Below are 19368 nucleotides of genomic sequence, written 5' to 3'. Positions count from 1 at the left end.
AAAAAATAAATCTTAAAAAAAAAAACAGACTACTCTAAGTTGTCATCAAGATATCTTATGATTGTCCTTCGTTCAAAACCTTATTGGCATAATTTTATCTGTTTGGAATACCTAACTCCCTGTCTACCTGGACCATTTCTACTCAGTTTAGAAGACCCAGGCTGAGTCCCACCTCTTCCCTAAAATCTTTCCTAAGCACTCTGATACATATTCACTGAGGTTCTAAAATATCTATTATCTTTACTATTCATTAATTGTTTACAACATCTGCCTTAGTTGGCTTTATCCTTGCTTCATCTCCAACTAGATTGTAAAGACCACGAAAACAGAGACTACAATTTGGAATTCTTGATTTTTTATAGCCTTTCCATGATAAACAATAATTAATAGAACTCTATGAAATTCTAATGAAATATATGGACTGTCTCAGTAGAAAAGTATACATACTCAAAAATTTCACCTAGGATTTCAAAAGTTCTTAGTCCCTATGAAGCCTTCTTAACTTTATGCTAAGAAACCTGGCCCAAGGAATTGTGAGAATTAGATGCATAATGTAAGAATTCAATAAATATTTGTCACATGAATCACTATAACCCTTATAGTTCTTTTAGTCCAAGGTTCCTACTACCCATCTAACCTATCATTCATTTCTTCCTCCTGAATACCAAAGTCCTAAGTCCTTTCTTGTATTTTGAAAATTCCTCAATCTTGGGCATTACTGAATGTTTATGAAGGGGAGAGAAAGTTTGGGTGGGGTTAAGGACACAAGGCAGGATTTTATAAAGTAGGAGACTTGAGCAGGTGTAAATGCTGACGGGAAGGAACCCATAAAGAGAAATTGCAGTATAGAAAAGAGAGGGGAAATATCAAAATAGAAAATTTCCTGAGAAGGCAGGAAAAAAACAGGACCCAGAGAGAAAAAGAGATTAGGCTTAGATGGGTACCTTTTCTGATATAACAGAAAGAAACCATCCATATAAATAGGTGCCAGTAAATTTGTAGTTTGATGGAAGGAAGTTAAGAATTCTCATCTGATTACTTTTACTTTCTTTACGAAGTAAACAGGCAGGACCATCTTCCAAGAGTAAGGAAGGTGGGGTGACTGGGGAGATGTCAGATAACCAAAGGGCATGGAGATGGTTTAAAATAACTTGTATTGGGGTGCCTGGGTGGCTCAGTCGGTTGAGTGTCCGACTTTGACTCAGGTCATGATCTCACAGTTCGTGGGTTCGAGCCCCGCATCGGGCTCTGTGCTGACAGCTCAGAGCCTGGAGCCTGATTTAGATTCTGTGTCTCCCTCTCTCTCCCTGCCCTTCCCTGCTCACGCTCTCTCTCTCTCTCTCTTTCAAAAATAAATAATCAAAATTAAAATGTATATATATAACTGGTGTATTACAAAGCTGTAGTGATCAAAATACTATAGGACTGGCACAAAATAGACACATTTTGTCCGGAAAACTGGACAGCAACATGTGAAAGAATGAAACTGGACCACTTTCTTACATCATACACAAAAATAAATTCAAAATGGATGAGACACCTAAATGTGAGATCTAAAACCATAAAAATCCTAGAAGAGAACAAAGGCAGTAACTTCTTTGACATTAGTCATGGCAACTTCTTTCTAGATATGTTTCTTGAAGCAAGGGAAACAAAAGCAAAAATAAACTATTAGAACTACATCAAAATAAAAAGCTTCTGTATGCTGGAGGAGACAATCAACAAAACTAAAAGGCAATGTACAGAAGGGGAGAAGATGTTTGCAAATGACATATCCAATAAAAGGCTAGTATCAAAAATATATAAAGAACTTATAAAACTCAACACCCCAAAACAAATAATCCAATTAAAAACTGTGCCAATGGCCAACAAACACATGAAAATATGCTTAACACCACTCATCATCAGGGAAACACAAATCAAAACTACAATGAAATATCATCTCACACCTGTCAGAATGGCTAAAATCAACAACACAGGAAACAGTAAGTATTGGTGAGGATATGGAGAAAAGGAACACTCATGCACTACTGATAGGAATGCAAACTGGTGCTGGCACTTTGGAAAACTGTATGGAGGGTTCTCAAAAAGTTAAAAATGGAACTCTCCTAAGATCTAGTAATCTTTTGAATCTCAGTCCCATTCCTCAGAGAAAGACGTTTTTTTAAAAAAAAAAATTTGTTGTTCTTCTGGTAGTAATCTCTGATAGTAAAATGTATCCATTTAAAATGATATATTCACTATAAAAAGGGAGGATTTAAATCATTTATACTGCCTCTCTTCTCCTCCCCCATTCTCAGTGTTTATTATTTCATTATTCTGATCTTCTTTTGCCTTTCTAACTCCAAATAATACACTTATTTTTCTTTTTCCATCAACTTCTAACAGTATCACTTCCACTTTTACATTTCCAACCACAACCAAATATATCAGGCATTGTACATACACAGACTCTAACACTTGGAAACCAGTAAATGTCTACATTGTGTATTAAGCACATAGGCACAGAAGTAAGATTGCCTAAGAGCAAAAACTGGGTTTACCACTTAATCGCTTTGTAACCTTGGGCAAGACACTTGACCTTTCTTTTCCTCATCCTTGGGGTTCTAGATGAACATGTTGTGGACCTTTTAAAATCTGAAGTTTCTAGGAAATCTTCATTTAATTTTTTGATAAATTAATCTTTTATCTCCCTGTTTTATCTTTCTAATGTTCCTATTAGTTGGAAGTAGGATCTCCCGAGTTGATTATGTTTCTTATCTTTTTTCCTACCACTTAAATTTCTTTCTCTTTTTGCTCCATATTCTAAAACTGTATTATCCAAGGAGGTAGCCACAGATGAATGTGGGTATTTGCATTTAAGTTTAAATTAATAAATATCAAATAGGGGCGCCTGGGTGGTTCAATCGGTTGAGCGTCCGAATTCAGCTCAGGTCATGATCTCATGGCTCATGAGTTCCAGCCCCACATCTGGCTCTGTGCTGACAGCTCAGAGCCAGGAGGCTGCTTCATATTCTGTGTCTCCGTCTCTCTCCCTGCCCTTCCCCCCACTCGCTCTGTCTCTCAAAAATAAAAACATTTAAAAACCTTTTTTAAATTAATAAATATTAAATAAAAGTAAAAATGTAGTTTCTCAGTCACACTAGCCACATTTCAAGCCACATATAGCTAGTGACTATCACATTGGATAGTGCAAATATCTAAAATTCTATTGGATAATGCCATGCTAAAAGATTTTGTCAACATTGGAAGGTTTGTTTTCATTCTATTGTTCTTTTTAAATTTCAGTTATTTTTTTAATTTCATTTAATTTAACCTAAAATACCACTTATTCTCTGATTTTTCTTCTCTGTTCTTTTAGAGCATCTTGTTCTTGCCTCAATTAATCTCTTTGAAGTATATTAATTAGAGGGGTTTTTTTAAATTTATCTTCTTTCTGAATTATATCTACTCTATTTCCTCTGGAATCAGTTTTTATCTGGAATCCACTTATGTTCTTTTTTTTTCATGCTGTTGATTTATTAATATGCCTGATTATTTAGTATATTCTTTATATCAGTTATAACATCTGAGTTTCTTCTGATTGGTATACATAGGTCTATTTTCACACCAACTTTCTTATATGAATGGGGACTTATGGCAGGCTGGAGGAGAAACCTGTGAATTTGCAAAGGCTGTCAGGCTTCAGACCTGCCCCTTCCCCTGCATCCCCATCTAATGTGAGAGCGTTTTCCCAGAGCAACACTGACACTAGATACCTTAGCTGTCAGTCCATCTATTAATCAACAAATATGACAGAGCACCTACTATAGTCCAGATCCTCATTCAGCTTCTAAGGATAATATAGAAAGTAAGATACAGAGTCCTGCCCTCAAGGAGTTTACATTTAACATTTCTAATAATTTTGTTCAATTTCTTTAGGGAAGAGCCATTTGGGGTTTTGCTAGGAAGGTTAGGTAGTATATGCCCAGAGGTCTATGTTCTGTGCTCTAAATAGAAGAGAGAGATGGGAATGGCCACTGAGATAGAAGTTCCTCGTATAAACTCTCAATTACTTTCCCTATGTAAAGCTCCACTTCCCACTCCCACCTCCATCATATCTGCTAATTCTAAGTCCAGACCTTCTCCAGATTCTGATGCCAGAACCGCCTTCACCTCTGATCCTCCTTCATAACACATTCTGGGCTGTGCCATTCTCCATTTGTTTCTATTATGAACATTCAATCATCCACTTTTCAGCTTCCACAAATTTCCTAAACCTAAGCTGTAATTCTCCAGCTCTGTTTATAATACTGGTTCATTTTTTAATTCTTGTGTATTTTTATTTTAGAGGATTCCAAGAGAGACATAAGAATATATGGTTGTTCAGTCCATCATCATCTTGAACACTTTTATAATAAGTAAAAAAGATAATGAAACCATATCTATAAGCTGAAGTCTTCTTTTTTGCTTGCTGCATTTTCCATATTACAGAGAATCATTAAAAATTGCTTTCTTTGCCATCTTTGCCAAAGTAGCCATCATAGAACTTTTATTTGGAGCTTTCATTGAAGACCTTAGTTGTGACCTTGAAAAGTAAGTGGCTAGGGGCACCTGGGTGGCTCAGCCAGTTAAGCATCTGACTTCGGCTCAGGTCATGACCTTGAGTTCTTGAGTTTGTGCCCCGTGTTAGGGTCTGTGCTGACAGCTCAGAGCCTAGAGCTTACTTCAGATCCTGTGTCTCCTCTCTCTCTCTGCTCCTCCCCTGCTTGCACTCTGTCTCTGTCTCTGTCTCTCTTTTAAATAAATTAAAAACATTTTTTTAAAGTAAGTGGTTCTTTTTTTTTTTAAGTTTATTTACTTTGAGCGAGAAAGAGAGAGAGAAAGGTGGGGAGGGGCAGCGAGAGAGGGAGAGAGAGAATCCCAAGCAGGCTCCACACTGTCAGTGCAGAGCCAGATGCCAGGCTCGAACTCATGAATCACAAGGTCACTACTTGAGCCGAAACCAAGAGTCAAATGCTCAACTGACTGAGCCACCCAGGCACCCCAAAAAGTAAGAGAGTCTGAAACATAGTTCTTTATTAATCAATTTCTTTTCACCCCTGTTTCTCTTTCTCCCTTTCTTCACTATCCCTACACAAAATTAGAAGGGAGAGAACATCACAGAGGGACCACGAGAGACATCTTTTTAGAAAAAGAAAGGCAGTTCGGGTCTTTTCTTCGGTAATAGTAGAGTTGTTTGTGGTCTATTGTATAGCAGTCTAAATAATTTTTTTTAACAAAACATTATTCTTACCCTTCTCCTCCCATCTCTCTCTTGCTTCTGCCATCTCTTGAGTCACTACCCACCCAGAAGTAGGGATAGTAATTAAATGGTCTTAAGTAAGCGCTGAAAAAATAGGAATGCCTATAAAAGGGCTAGGAAGCCAGGCCTTACATTGTTCAAGATCCAAACCTGACCTTCTAAAGAGAAACTATAACCTAAAAACATAGACATTTAGGGTTGGAAGAATCCTGTGCCCTTCACCGTAAGCCACTCTAGCTTTTCCTCCTGCTGTGGTAGGACTCTACCATGACCTAGCCAATGGACTGTGATTCAGCCTCTGACAGTTCCAGTGACAGGGATCTCATTACTTTAGGAGCAGTGTGTATCATTGCCAGACAATACTGCTCCTTGTAGATATCTTAATAAAACTAAAGACTTCTTTTTAGAAAATGTCAATCATTGATTCTAGCTCTATTTTCTGGCATTACACAGAATAAGGAACTCAAGATAGTGGAGATACCATGAACTCAAAGATACATTCTTGAGGCATTTCCATTCTAAATCTGGGCTTGCCATTTACTGGGCACATGGCCATAGGCAAGTTACTTACCAGCTAAGAGCCTTAACTTCCTTATCTGCTAAAAGAGGATAACTACCTAAAATGTATATAAGAACTTAAGTCAGACAGCCAAATAGAGTACCTGACATATCACAAGTATTCAATGAATATAAGTTCCTTTCTCTTATCACCTCATTTCTCACCCCCATGAAAACCCTTCAAATATTTGAAAACAGTCATTAGGTTTCCTCTAAGTCTTTCTTTCCAATCCAGCCTTGAAGATACTCCATTTCCTTCAACCATTTCTCATGAGACTAGCCTATATGACCTCCAGGGCAGGAAGACAGAACTTACTCAACTTTTTTTTTTTTTTAACAGTGATTTTTCATATTTTATTTCTTTGGACATTCTAGAACGATAAAAGATAATTTTTGCAATTGCCCACTATACAGATTGTTTGATTTACCTGAATACCCAATTTTTGATGAGTCAAAATAAAAGGCAATATACTTTATTAAACTGAAATATTTTCTATATTTAATACTTTATTGTTGCTTTAATGTCTGTATTTTTAATGAAAAATAACTGTATTTCTCAAAATAAAAATCTCAAAAAGAATGGCATTGCTTTATACTTGCAAATTTCTTTAATGTTTGGCTTTAAGTTAGCTGGATTCTCATATTTACATTTTCTTTTCTTTTTTAATTTGTTGGGTTTTTTTTTTTTTTAATTTACATCCAAGTTAGTTAACATAGAGTGTTAACTCAATGAAGATTTCAGGAGTAAGAATCCAGTGATTCATCACCTACATATGTAACACCCAGTGCTCATCCCATTAAGTGTCCTCCTTAATCCCCTTGCCCATTTAGCCCATCCCCCCACCCAAACCCCTCCAGCAACCCTCAGTTTGTTCTCTGTATTTAAGAGTCTCTTATGTTTTGTCCCCCTCCCTGTTTTTTATTATTTTTGCTTCCCTTCCTTATGTTCATCTGTTTTATATCTTAAATTTCACATATGAGTGAAGTCATATGATATTTGTCTTGCTCTGACTAATTTCACCTAGCATAACACCCTCTAAGAACTTACTCAACTTTAAACACCCCATTGCCTGGCACAGTGGCTGAGAAGTAGCCAGTCGTCAGGAGATGTTGACTGATCAGAATTAAGATGACCTTCACATGCCAACCCCAATTCTCAGGAGGAGGCCTCTGTCTTGTAGGGGAATTCTGAGAAACTTTTTTTACAGGCCAGGACTATCAACATGGGTTTCCCCTCCCCCCACCCCCAACACTCAGTTCCCTAGTACTTGCTTTGATTGTCAGAAAGATCAGAACAAGGTTTTGCTCAATATCGATACTTCCCTTAGCCAGTCTTCTTGTAAAATTACCCCCATCTCCACCCCTCCATTCTCTTGGTCTTCGCCTTTTATGCTTGTCTTCCCGGGTCTGTTTCTTACATCCCTTTACAAACAGGCAAGAATGTTTTAAAACATACTCGGTTCTCTTTTTAAATATATAATAAAATAACCAAATATAATTCTGCTATTAAATATTCTCTGTGAAGAGGGACCCAGATCTAAAAGGTAATAAAAATATTTGCCAGTTTAGCATCTCAGGTCTCTCCCACCTGTCCTCAGATTGGTGGTTTCTAGGTCTCCCTTTCCCTTCTACAAGAAAGAATACAGGAATATAGATGCCCATTTCTAAGCTCCTTGGATATAAAAGGCACCTTTAAAGAGCAGATATCAATCACTTTTTAAAACTAGCACATCCTAGGTAAGCAAAGTTCTGCACACCCAGCAAGATTTTTTTTTTTTTTCCTGACTCTGCCTCTGGGCAAGGAGAGCAGAACATTGAAACACCTCAATCAACTGGTGCCTCCACTCCGGTCACATTGTTCAATGGGGCCTCTATTTTTAAACATATGATTGATACCCATTTGACTGGGTCAAATACAGTCCATCCTGTGGGCAGAGGGAGGAATCAGATGACTTCTGGTGTCCCTGCCAGCCCTATGATTTGACAAACAGAAATATAATTGTGTCCTTAGGTTAAAAAAGAAAAAAAGCCAGCACCACCCTCAAGATTCCTCAAAACTATAACCTGCAAAAGTGAGTAAATGAAACAAGATATCCTCTCTCCTTCCTTCGGATGAGTCTGAAGCTAAGACTTAACTGAAGCTTCTTAAAGAAGGAAATAAAAATAAGAGAAGCTGAGAGTAGACAAGGAAGGGAGACTGGGTTTGATGGTGATGAATCAGGGCATCAGACCCAGAGGGTGTCTCCTTCCTAACTGTGCAATTAGGGACTCAATAAAAGGTTTCAGTGCTTGTTGTCAGCTCACAGCCTGCTGTTCATTTTATTCTACTTGCTCTCATTCGTGAACAAGGTAAGTCTCATAGACCATATGCTTAAGCTTGGATCTCAGCTGCTGCTCTGCTTATCTGGGAGATTGTGTAAGGATTCCAGAGGAGATATACCCCCAAGTCTAATTTGACCACTATTAATCCCACTAAACTGGGATCTCCAGCCCCCCACATGAATCTTTGCTTATGAAATTTCTCTGATCTTTGTCTTTTTTAAAAAATATAAACTGTATGACATAGGCATGAACATTTTTTAACAAGACATGGGACTCAGAGCTATACTAAAATGAAAATACATAGTCATTTAAATGGTGGGTAAAGACCAAGGGGTCAGGATTCTATTTGTTTTACCAGTGAGTTCACTGAGCCGTGTCTTCTTGGTAAAAATATGTTCCTTCAGCCTGCAGATACAGGGGTTGATTTTCTTGGCATTACTTCTCTTTCATCTATAAGCTTTTCTAACTTTAAAAGTTATGCTTTCCCAAGGTACCTGGGTGGCTCAGTCGGTTAAGCGTCCAACTTCGGCTCAGGTCATGATCTCACAGTTTGTGAGTTTGAGCCCTGTGTCGGGCTCTGTGCTGACAGCTCAGACCTTGAAGCTTGTTTCAGATTCTGTGCCTCCCTCTGTCTCCCTCTCAGTCGGTCCCATGTTCATGCTCTGTCTCTCAAAAATAAAAGTAAAAACAAATAAAGTTATGCTTTCCTAAGCAGAGGAGTTAGACTGAACCAAGGTAGGAAAAAAACAGGTGGACACTCTCAGATAAGGCTGGAAGGATTGGTCCCACTCTGTTGGCTTCATTTGTGCATTTCAGTACTTACGTTTGTGTTCTTTTTCCACTTCCTTTTGCAATAAAACTTTCTCTGAACACATGAGTGTCGCTGTCCTCCACAACGTGGGGTGAAGTGTCACTTCTAATACCTACTTGTGTCAGATCTGATCTCACTACATTATCCAGTACAAAACTAAATCACTGAAGTTTAGATACTGTATCTTGAGATACAGAATAGAGCAGATGATACCAGTGGAGCAGAGGGAGAGACAGGAAAGAGAACAACCTCGGCATCTCGTTCCTGAAAGACCCATCCTAGGAAATGAGCTTTGTTTGTTCTTTCTCACAGTCTCCTGAGTTGGGAAAGATGTCTCGGCTCCTGAGAGATGTCCTCTGTGTAATTGAGACATTCCACAAGTATGCCCGGGAGGCTGGTGATGAGGCAACACTGACCTGCACAGAGCTGAAACGGCTCATCCAGGGCGAGTTTGGGGACGTTCTTCAGGTGAGGTGTTCACAGAGCTGTGGAAATTCTCCCCCACTTACTCTGTCTCCATAATCTATGCAAGATGGGCTTAAGTAATCCCTGCTTGTTTTACATTTGTCTACCAGCTCTCGGTACTCACTGATTTTGAATAACTTTTTCCGGTCTTAACTCCCTATTCTGTGTAATTGCTTAATCAATCTTACAGAGAAAAATGAGGCTTTCCTCTGGGACTATGCTTCAGGAGAGTAGGTTCTGAGAGGTGTCACGAACCATTATACATGCAACTCACAGTGATGTAAAAGCTCCTTCTTAGGGTGCCTGAGTGGCTCAGGCAGTTAAGCTCCTGACCTCAGCTCAGTTCATAATCTCACAGTTGCATGAGTTTGGCTCTGCATCAGGCTCTCTGCTGCCAGCTCAGAGCCCACTTCAGATCCTCTGTTCCCCTCTCTGTGCCCCTCCTCCCACCAAAATGAATAAACAGTTAAAAAAAAAAAAAAAGCTCTTTCTTAGCATAGCTCTCTAATGCAAAATGGGATCCAGAATCAACAAGTTCTTACTGTTTTGGGAAATTTCACTAGTTCTTAAAGAAGAAGTTTAAAAAAGGGGGGGTGGATTCTTGGGAGCTATGTAGATGCTCAGGGCACTTGACCACATATAAATAGGCTGATTCCTCATTGTGTTTTCATGCAGCCACATGCCATTCTTGCTGTGGAGAGAAACTTAAACCTTCTGGATATCCACAGCAATGGCACCATCAGTTTTGATGAATTTGTTCTTGCAATCTTCAACTTGTTGAACCTCTGTTACCTTGATATACAATCGTTACTAAAATCAGAACTCAGACAAGTGTCTGAACCAGAGAAGAAGCCAAGCGGTATGGATCTTCAGGTCACCAGTGGCACTGACCAGTGGACAGAGCAAACTGCAGCAACTCAAGACAGGGTGGCACCTCCTTCAGGAATGGCATTATCAGCTCAGCTCAGCCCTAAGGAAAGGGGACACAATGGAGTTGACCCACAGGGAAACACCAAGACTTACAAGCTGCTAGTAGAAGCATCTGAGCACAATGACTCTAAGAACCAACACCTGGAGAAAGATCAACGGAGCCAGAAAACAGCCCAAGGTACACCAGCTACAGGAGACAGTGGGGCTCAACTTGAGAGCAACAAGTCAAGAGCAGAATCAGAACAGATCGGCGGTCCCACAAAGGGGAAGGGACAGGATAAGGACAGTCCCAGGGAGGGAGATAAACCAGTCAGGGAGCAAAGTAGCACTAAGACAAGAGATCAATTTGGAGAACAGGAAGGGAACCTGAGAACCCAAAGTGATCTACCAGAAAAAACACAGAGGCCTGCCAAAGATCAGGAAGTTGCAGCAGGAAAGGGTATTAAGGAACATTCTAAAACACAAGAACTATCACTGCCAGGAAAAGATGATCCCAGTTCAGAGCACACTGACCTGCCAGAACAAGAAGCTGACCAGAAATCCTTGCAGACAGAGAAACCAGTTGAGCCTGAGGATGATGATAGAACATCTGAGAACCAAGAACCAGGAGAGAATGCTGGTAGGACACCACCTGAGACAAAGAATACAGTTGAACCCAGGGATGATGGCAGAACATCTGAGACCCAAAAGCCACCAGCGCAAGAAAAAGAACATGAACCAAAGAACCTGCCTGACCAAGGTGATAGCATAAATGTTTCAGAAACACCTGATGTTAGAGCTGTAAGGAAAGAGAGGAGAGGCTCCAAAGCCCATGGAACAGCAGGGGAAAAAGAAAATGAGAGAAAAATTCAGCTACCAACTCTGGAAGACCAACCACAGGATGGAAAGTATCAGGAACTCCAGGTGTCATCAAAAGGAAGGTTAGAAGGTTCTAAGATCAAAGGGCTAAGCTCACAAAGAGGAAATCAAAACCATCCTGAGATTGAAGGAAGAGTCACTCCAGAAGAGGCAAGACATGCTAAGAAATGCATAGCAGAAGCACTTAGGGGCATCAAAAATGCCACTGTAGCAGAAGGGACACCAGGAGCAAGAGAAAGAACACAAGAATTGGAACCACTCAAGAACCAGTCTGGAGAAGAAAATAAGAGGGTCACCAAGACTCATGACAAGCCAGTCAAGGAGGACGATGGTTACCAGGGAAAGGATCCTGAGCCCACACTCACACAGAATAATGACAGTTCTCCCGAAACTCCCAATAGCCTGGCTCCAGAGGATGGTGACAGCAGCTCAGAGGCTACTGACTTGCCTGTGAAAGAGGATGCCCAGAGTCAAATAGACCCTCTCAGAGAGCCTGTGGAAAGAAGTCACAATAATAACCCAGACCCTGAGAAACAAGTAGCACTGGGTGAGGAAAGAACTCAGGAGGTCATGGTGCCAGCAGTGGGAGAGGATAAGCGGCTCCCCGAGGAACCAGAATGGGCTGCCAGAGAAGATCACAGGAGTCAGGGCTCAGGGACCAAGGGCCCAGGTCCAGCTGTGCACCCTGATGGACATCCAGAGGCACAGGAGTCCACAGCAAGTGGCGAAAACAGAAAGTCGCTGGAGACAGAAATCCCAGGTACCCTGGATGTAGGCTTCACTGACCAGCTTTCCATAAGGCAGCTCCCTGCAAAGGAAGACAGCAGTAAAACGCTAAAGGCCCAGAGCCCAAGTACAAAAGGAAAGGAAGGTGGAGCACCAGAGACCCAGGAGGCTCGAGTAAAAAGTCTGGATGAGGACAATTCAGCCTCTCCCAAGACACAACTTGAAAGAGAGGAACCTACAACATTGAAGGAGGATGAAATCCCCCAAGAGTTGGCAGGAGAAGCCAATGACCAACAAAATCCAGCCAAGAAAGGATATGATGCTTCAGTCCCCCAGTCAGGCCTTGAAGAGAAGACACAGATGGACAAAGAGCCCCGTTTTGTGGAGAGGGGTGCAGTCTATGCTAGTCCTCTGTACCAGTACCTGCAAGAAAAGATACTGCAGCAAATGGACATGACCCAAGCAGAGCAGCAAAATCAAGCTCGATCAGCCAGAGCATCAAACCCAGATCATCCTATCTCCTTCGATGACAGCCAAGCATTACATTCCACCAGGGAACATCTGCCTGGTACAGATCCTGCCCATGCACAGCAAACATTAGCCCCCCAGGCCTCAGAAGATAAGCAGGACCACCTTCAGGGAGAGAACCCAGTACTGCAAAGGGAGGCAAGCACCAAAAAGCAATGAATCGTTATCATGATTGCAGGTGAAGTTCCAAGGAACTTCATGCATCTTAACATGTCCCAGGCTTCTTCCCTCCCAACCACCCTAGTGTTCACATACACACATGCAGATGCAGATTAATAATAATCTTTTAAATTCCCTTCCTGGGTTTCCACAAATGCAAATAAGAAAGTATTCAGCAGTGGGAGCTGCCAACAAAGAAATATCACACCAAACATGCTACCATATGATGCTACTTCCAAGTAACAAAATGGATTTTCTCATGACACAATTTATCGCAATTTACCTGTCACTAAAAATAGAAAAATTCCTTTCATATTTTTAACAGATGATGATTTCCTCAGTTGATTCATTGGCTTTTTATAATGTGACAACAGTGAGTACGAGACTCCTCAATACCACCTTATAATCATAAAATATCACTAATTCATAGATGCAGATTATTCTGCTTCATATTTCCTAACAGATTTCAAGTTTATCCTAAAACTGTATCCTTCAAGATAATCTCAGATATTGCCATAACTTAAAATAATTTTTCTAGCACCCAATCAGAGTAGATTCGTGACTCTTTGCTAATGTCTGAGTGCAACTAAATCTATGCCATAGATTCATTCATTCATTGATTCAGCAAACTTCTATTAAATCCCACTCCTTACCCAGAGTTTTCAGAGTGTCTGGCTCAAATAAGCAATCAGAATAATTATCAAGGAGAGAGAGTATACAAATCTAACATATGCTTGATTCCATAAGAAGCTCTTAGAACCTATGATCCACTAAGTCTATAAAATGTTTACCCATATGGTTTGCTGACAGCATTGTATCAAAATTAGCAAATAAATGACCTTATAATCAATATCTTTTGTTCATTCTTTTCTTTCCCCCTTTATTCGCCATCTAGCCCTGAAGACACTGATCAGAAACAAAAACAATCTTAGATTATTTTAAAAGACTGTAATTGGGGCGCCTGAGTGGCTCAGTCGGTTGGGTGTCCCACTTCGGCTCAGGTCATGATTTCACGGTTTGTGAGTTTGATCCCCACATGGGCTTCTGGGCTGACAGCTCAGAGCCTGGAGCCTGCTTCAGATTCTGTGTCCTTCTCTCACTCTGCCCCTCCCTCTGTCTCTCTCTCTCTCTCTCTCTCTCTCTCTCTCTCAAGAATAAATTTAAAAAAAAACATTAGAAAAGACTGTAATTAAAGGATGATGTCTCAGAGGATGAGGCCCAGGAAAGGAATAAAATAGATATCATATTATGTTTCCTGAATCCAAAATGCCCCATCTCCCATTGCATCCTGCTTTTGAGTTTCTTCCACTTCATCTCACACCTCTTCCATAATTTAAAATTCTCCTATATTTCTTCCGCCTCCAACATCTTCAGCTCTCTTCACTCTACCTTTGAACATGAATGAATATCCCTATCTAAAATTTTTTTTAATGTTTATTTACTTTTGACAGAGAGAGAGACAGAGCATGAGCAGGGGAGGGGCAGAGAGAGAGGGAGACACAGAATCTGAAGCAGGCTCCAGGCTCTGAGCTGTCAGCACGACACGGGGCTCGAACTCACAGACCGCGAGATCATGACCTGAGCCGAAGTCGGACGCTCAACTGACTGAGCCACCCAGGCACCCCATGAATATCCTTATCTAAAAAAATATATATGCACTCTAATGACCAAGAGACATAAGCCAACTCACAAAAAAGAAAGATATATACTGGAGCTTAAACTAACCAGCCTTTTTCACAAGCAACAGGCAATATGTATCAGGAACCACAAAAATGGCAAAGGGTATAAATAATAGATTTGCAAAAGAAGCTATACATATGGCCAATGAATGCATGAAATCCTCACTAGACTTTATGGAAATGCAAATTAAAAATAGTTTTTTCAAGAGGCACCTGGGTGGCTCAGTCAGTTAAGCGTCTGACTTCAGCTAAGGTCATGATCTCATGGTTCGTGAATTCGAGCCCCACATCAGGCTCTGTGCTGACAGCTCAGAGCCTGGAGCCTGCTTCAGATTCTATGTCTCCCTCCCTCTCTGCCCCTTCCCTGATCACTCTCTCTCTCTCTCTCTCTCTCTCTCTCTCAAAAATACATAAATATTAGAAAAAAAATTTTAAGTAGTTTTTTCACTTGTCAAGTTATTAAACGTTATTTGTTTCTTTTTAATAACCACACAGTGATTAGAAAAACAGGAACTTTGAAATACAAATGGTAGGTGTATAAATGAGTAAAACTTTCAAGATGGCAATTCAATAATATGCACAAATAGGGGCTCCTGGGTGGCTCAGTTGGTTCAACATCTGACTTCAGCTCAGGTCATGATCTTGCAGTCTGTGAGTTCGAGCCCCATGTTGGGTTCTGTGCTGACAGCTTAGAGCCTGGAGCCTGCTTCTGATTCTGTCTCTCTCTCTCTCTCTCTCTCTCTGCCCCTCCTCTGCTCATGCTCTGTCTCTCTCACTCTCAAAAAATGAATAAATGTTAAGAAAATAAAAAATAATATGCACAAAAATATTATTAAATATTTCTCAGATGGCACTATAAGGAAATAATCAGGGATGTGTATAAAAATTCATCTACAAAGATATTAGTCATAGTGTGTTACAGACAGAAAAAACAGAAATAACCTAAATGTCCATCATTATAGGAATGGTTAACTAAATTATGGTTACTGGATACTGTGGAATGCCAAAAAGCGCAACTGGCGGAAACCTAGAGGCATTGACAATAGGGTGTGCAGAAGATTCAAGGGCCAGATCTTGATGCCCAACATTGGTTACAGGAGCAACAAGAAAACAAAGCACATGCTGCCCAGTGACAGCATTAGAAATTATGAGGTAAGATTTTCTTTAATTGAGAAATGATTCATAAAATACTAAGCTTTGAAGGATTATAAAATTGTATATGGAGTATGATTCTCTTAAAGATTAACAAATAAATAAATAAGGAGACTATGAGACCAAAATCTTAATAGTAGTTATCTCTAAGTAGGGCAACTGTAATGACATTTATTTCCTGATTTAAGATTTTCTTCATTTTCCAAATTTTCTGTAATGAAAACGCAATACATTTGCAATCCCAAAAATAAATGCTATTTTAATAACTAATTATAACCTTTAAATCTAGTCTCAAGAAATAATGTAAAACAGAAAAAAATGTTCTTCAAGATGTTCACAACATCGTTATTTTTATAATAAAAAGTACATAAAACCAAATTTTTAATAGCTTATAAATAGCATCAAATATCCCTTTGATGTTAAAAAAAAATATCCCTTTCGTGTTAAAAAAAATCCCTTTTATAACATTTATTCATTTTTGAGAAACAGAGTGTGAGTGGGCGAGGGGCAGAGAGAGAGGGAGACACAGAATCTGAAGCAGGCTCCAGGCTCTGAGCTGTCAGCACAGAACCCAACGTGGGCTCGAACTCACAGAACGCAAGATCATGACCTGAGCTGAAGGCAGACGCTTAACTGACTGAGCCACCCAGGCACCCCTGATGTTTATATATACTCTCTAAAATGTGCATTTATGAAGCATCTGCATCATATGGAAAATCCGTTATGTGGAAAAGCATGATACCATCTGTGCTTACAGCAGGATATCGACAATATATATGATGAAGAGAAAATATACCTAAGTATCTACAATGTTCATCTCTTGGTGATAGAATTACAAGTGACTTTTTCCCCTTCTTTCTAAATTTCTATATTTTCTGTGTTGAGTATATCTGATTTATTTTATAAGAAAAAAATTGAAAAATAAATAATAGTTTTTTAAACATTCTCTTCACATTCTAGCAACCATTCAATTTTTCTCTCCCTCTCTCTGCCCTCTGTTCTATCCTTAATACAAAGCAATGCTTTTTTCCATCATCCAATAAAAATTATTCCTCTGAAGAGGGCATTGCCCTCCATCTGACAAGCCTAGCGACCTCTAACCTCCATGTTTTCAGACCTCTTGTGGCTGATAACTGCCTCTCAATTCCCCAGTCCTTCGCCACCTCCTGTGGGTTCTTCTCAACCAATTCACAAGACTATGGGTTATTTCCAAGGGTTTTTTTTTTTTCTGGACTTTCTCTCTCTGAGAACCTCTCCCTGGCCCAGTTACTAGTGTCTCTTCCACAGTGGTGTTTCAACTCACCTTGTTCAGATTTGACTGTGCAGTTCAATCCAGTTTATGCAATTGCTCACAAGATATGACCCCTGAGACTGCCAACCACTCCCCATTAAACTGGCTTGTCTTCTCAATTTCCCTCATTCTGTCCTCTCCATCCCCATTCTATCAGGCTTCAAAGGCACAAACTTTGGAATCATCATTTACCTTATTTCTCTTATTCTCCATATCTAATCCACTACAATATTTCCATAGTAGTCCTTAAACCAATTTTCCAGATCCATCTTCCATTCTCTGCTCCCTTTGGGACTTCAAATACCCTCCACCTAAAATAATGTCTCTCCCTCCCCTTTTACTGAATGCCCAAATCCTGCCCATCCCATGGAATCCAACTTCAATGTCACTTCATTCATTCATTCCAAAATTGTTATTAAAAGATTTATGTTAGGGGCGCCTGGGTGGCTCAGTCGGTTAAACCGCCAACTTCGGCTCAGGTCATGATCTCGAGGTTGGTGAGTTCGAGCCCCGCGTGGGGCTCTGTGCTGACAGCTCAGAGCCTGGAGCCTGTTTCAGATTCTGTGTCTCCCTCTCTCTGACCCTCCCCCGTTCATGCTCTGTCTCTCTCTGTCTCAAAAATAAATAGACGTTAACCAAAAAAAAAAAAAAAAAAAAAAGATTTATGTTAGTACCAAATACTGGGTGAAGAATTTGAAATACATAAATGACAAGACAAGTAGGTACTCTCTACCTTGGAGCTTACATTCTACTGATGGAGGGGAGAGACAAACAGCAGATAAGGACAACCATAAATAAACAAGATAATCCCAGACAATAAAGCAAGGTAACATGATAGAGAGGGACAAGGGCGCAGGAAGGCAGAAGCAGGTAGAAGTGCTGCTAGAGAAGACTACTTGAACCTTTCCTGACGCCCAGCCAAACGGACGCTGTCTTCTTACGACTCCATAGTCTTTACTTGTGCCTCTTTTTCAGATTTCCTTCTATGACTCACAATCACGGGTGAACTTCTCTTAGCTCTCCTCTCAGACTATAAGCTCCTTGATGGCAAGGTTCACGATTTACACATCTTGCTATCCTTCATTAGCATGGAGTTTAGCACCAAATGTGTAGTATGACTTCAACAACTGTTAAGGGGCGCTGGGTGGCTCAATCACGTTAAGTGTCCAACTCTTGATTTCGGCCCGGGTCATGGTCTCACAGCTCATGAGATCAAGCCCCACATCATCAGGCTCGTGCTAACAACAGCACAGAGACTGCTTGGGATTCTCTCTCTCCTCTCTCTCTGCTTCCACCACCCCCAGTTCATGTGTTCGCTTGCTCTGTCTCTCAAATAAATAAACTTAAAAAATAAGTGTTTGTTGAATAAGTAAATAAATCCAGATAATCACTGCAACAGCCTCTTTGCTGGGCCCCCTGCTCCCAGTCCATCCCTCATTTAATCACTCATGAATTTTGCAAAACATTGTTTTCATCTCCTCTCTCTATGTTCAAGACCTGTCAGTGATGCCTCACACTTTCCTCTGTGCCACATCAAGTGTAAACTGATCAGACTCTATAATCTTTCCCTCCAATTATAATTTATCACTAGTTTCTTTAGAAATCCTGCTGAGGACATCAGATTGGTCATCTAATTTAAATCTTCACCTTGATCATTTAAATCCTATTTTACTAAATTCAAAGGAACATTGTTGGGATTGAATGCATTCTTTCATTTCATTTATACGTATTTATTGAACACGTACTATGTGCTGGGCACTATGGTGGGCACTGAACATGCCCTGGTCAATGGAACAGGCATGATCCCTGCCCTCATGAAGGATGTAGTCCTGCATAAGACAACTGTAAAGTCCTGAAAAGAACTATCCAAAAGCAAGGTGTTAGTCACATTATTTCATCCATTTCCATGCCTGCCTCTGCTTCTGTGGTTCACCTTCCCTGAAATGTGTTTTCATTTCCTCTACTTCCTCAATTATACCAGTCCTTGATGTACTAGACTAAATCCTACCTCTACCAGGAAGCTCACACTGATCCTTTAATTACTATGTCATTCATAGCCTATACCACCCACACTAATACTTTAATACTTACTGACTAATATTACTCACTAATTTTTCTCTGAGTGTTATTTCCCCAACTAAATAGATTATAAGTCACTAGAGAGAAAGAATAATTCTTATATTCTAATACCCAACATGTCTCTCAGCAAGTGACTTAACCCCTCTGACCTCAGTACCTGTCATTTTAATAATTCACAGGGCTATTGTAAAGAATTTTTTAAAAAATCCAGAGCTAATATCCAGAATACAGAATATACAAAGAATGCTTATAAGTCAATGAGAAAAAGACAACTTTCTAAACAAATTAAAAAACAAACAAACAAAAGTAAGACATGAACAGGCACTTCAGAAAACAGTATATCAAAAAGAGCCAATGAAAAGGCACTCAACCTTATCGGATATCAGGTAAGAGCCAGTTAAGCCACACTGAGAACAATTTATATCTACCAAATGTCTGAAATTAAAAAGTTATAATATCAAGTGTATGCAAAGAGGTAGAACAACTAGAACTCTCACCCTGGTAGCAGGAGCATAAGTTGATACAC

The 19368-nt window shown here is 39.9% G+C and overlaps 1 protein-coding gene across 1 annotated transcript; it reads left to right on the top strand.

Moving 5' to 3' along the window:
• Nucleotides 1-8156: 8156 nt before the first annotated feature.
• Nucleotides 8157-12944, top strand: TCHHL1 (trichohyalin like 1). The gene is made up of 3 exons (XM_015077933.3): nucleotides 8157-8191; nucleotides 9288-9443; nucleotides 10116-12944. Exons 2-3 carry the CDS (start codon nucleotides 9306-9308, stop codon nucleotides 12639-12641), a joined length of 2664 nt encoding a protein of 887 aa, XP_014933419.3. The 5' UTR covers nucleotides 8157-8191; nucleotides 9288-9305; the 3' UTR covers nucleotides 12642-12944.
• The last annotated feature ends 6424 nt before the right edge of the window (nucleotides 12945-19368 follow it).

The sequence above is a fragment of the Acinonyx jubatus genome, chromosome C1 (genome assembly GCF_027475565.1).
Source record: "Acinonyx jubatus isolate Ajub_Pintada_27869175 chromosome C1, VMU_Ajub_asm_v1.0, whole genome shotgun sequence".
Taxonomy (NCBI): domain Eukaryota; kingdom Metazoa; phylum Chordata; class Mammalia; order Carnivora; family Felidae; genus Acinonyx; species Acinonyx jubatus.
The sequence above is the reverse complement of the archived record's forward strand: the minus strand, read 5'-3'. Positions and strand labels throughout refer to the sequence as shown.

Excerpts from the sequence above, each read along its gene's own strand:
- TCHHL1 (XM_015077933.3), top strand. The coding sequence starts at position 9,306 with ATGTCTCGGCTCCTGAGAGATGTCCTCTGTGTAATTGAGACATTCCAC. Across the intron at positions 9,444-10,115 it reads AGTTTGGGGACGTTCTTCAG|CCACATGCCATTCTTGCTGT; the intron begins GTGAGGTGTTCA and ends GTTTTCATGCAG.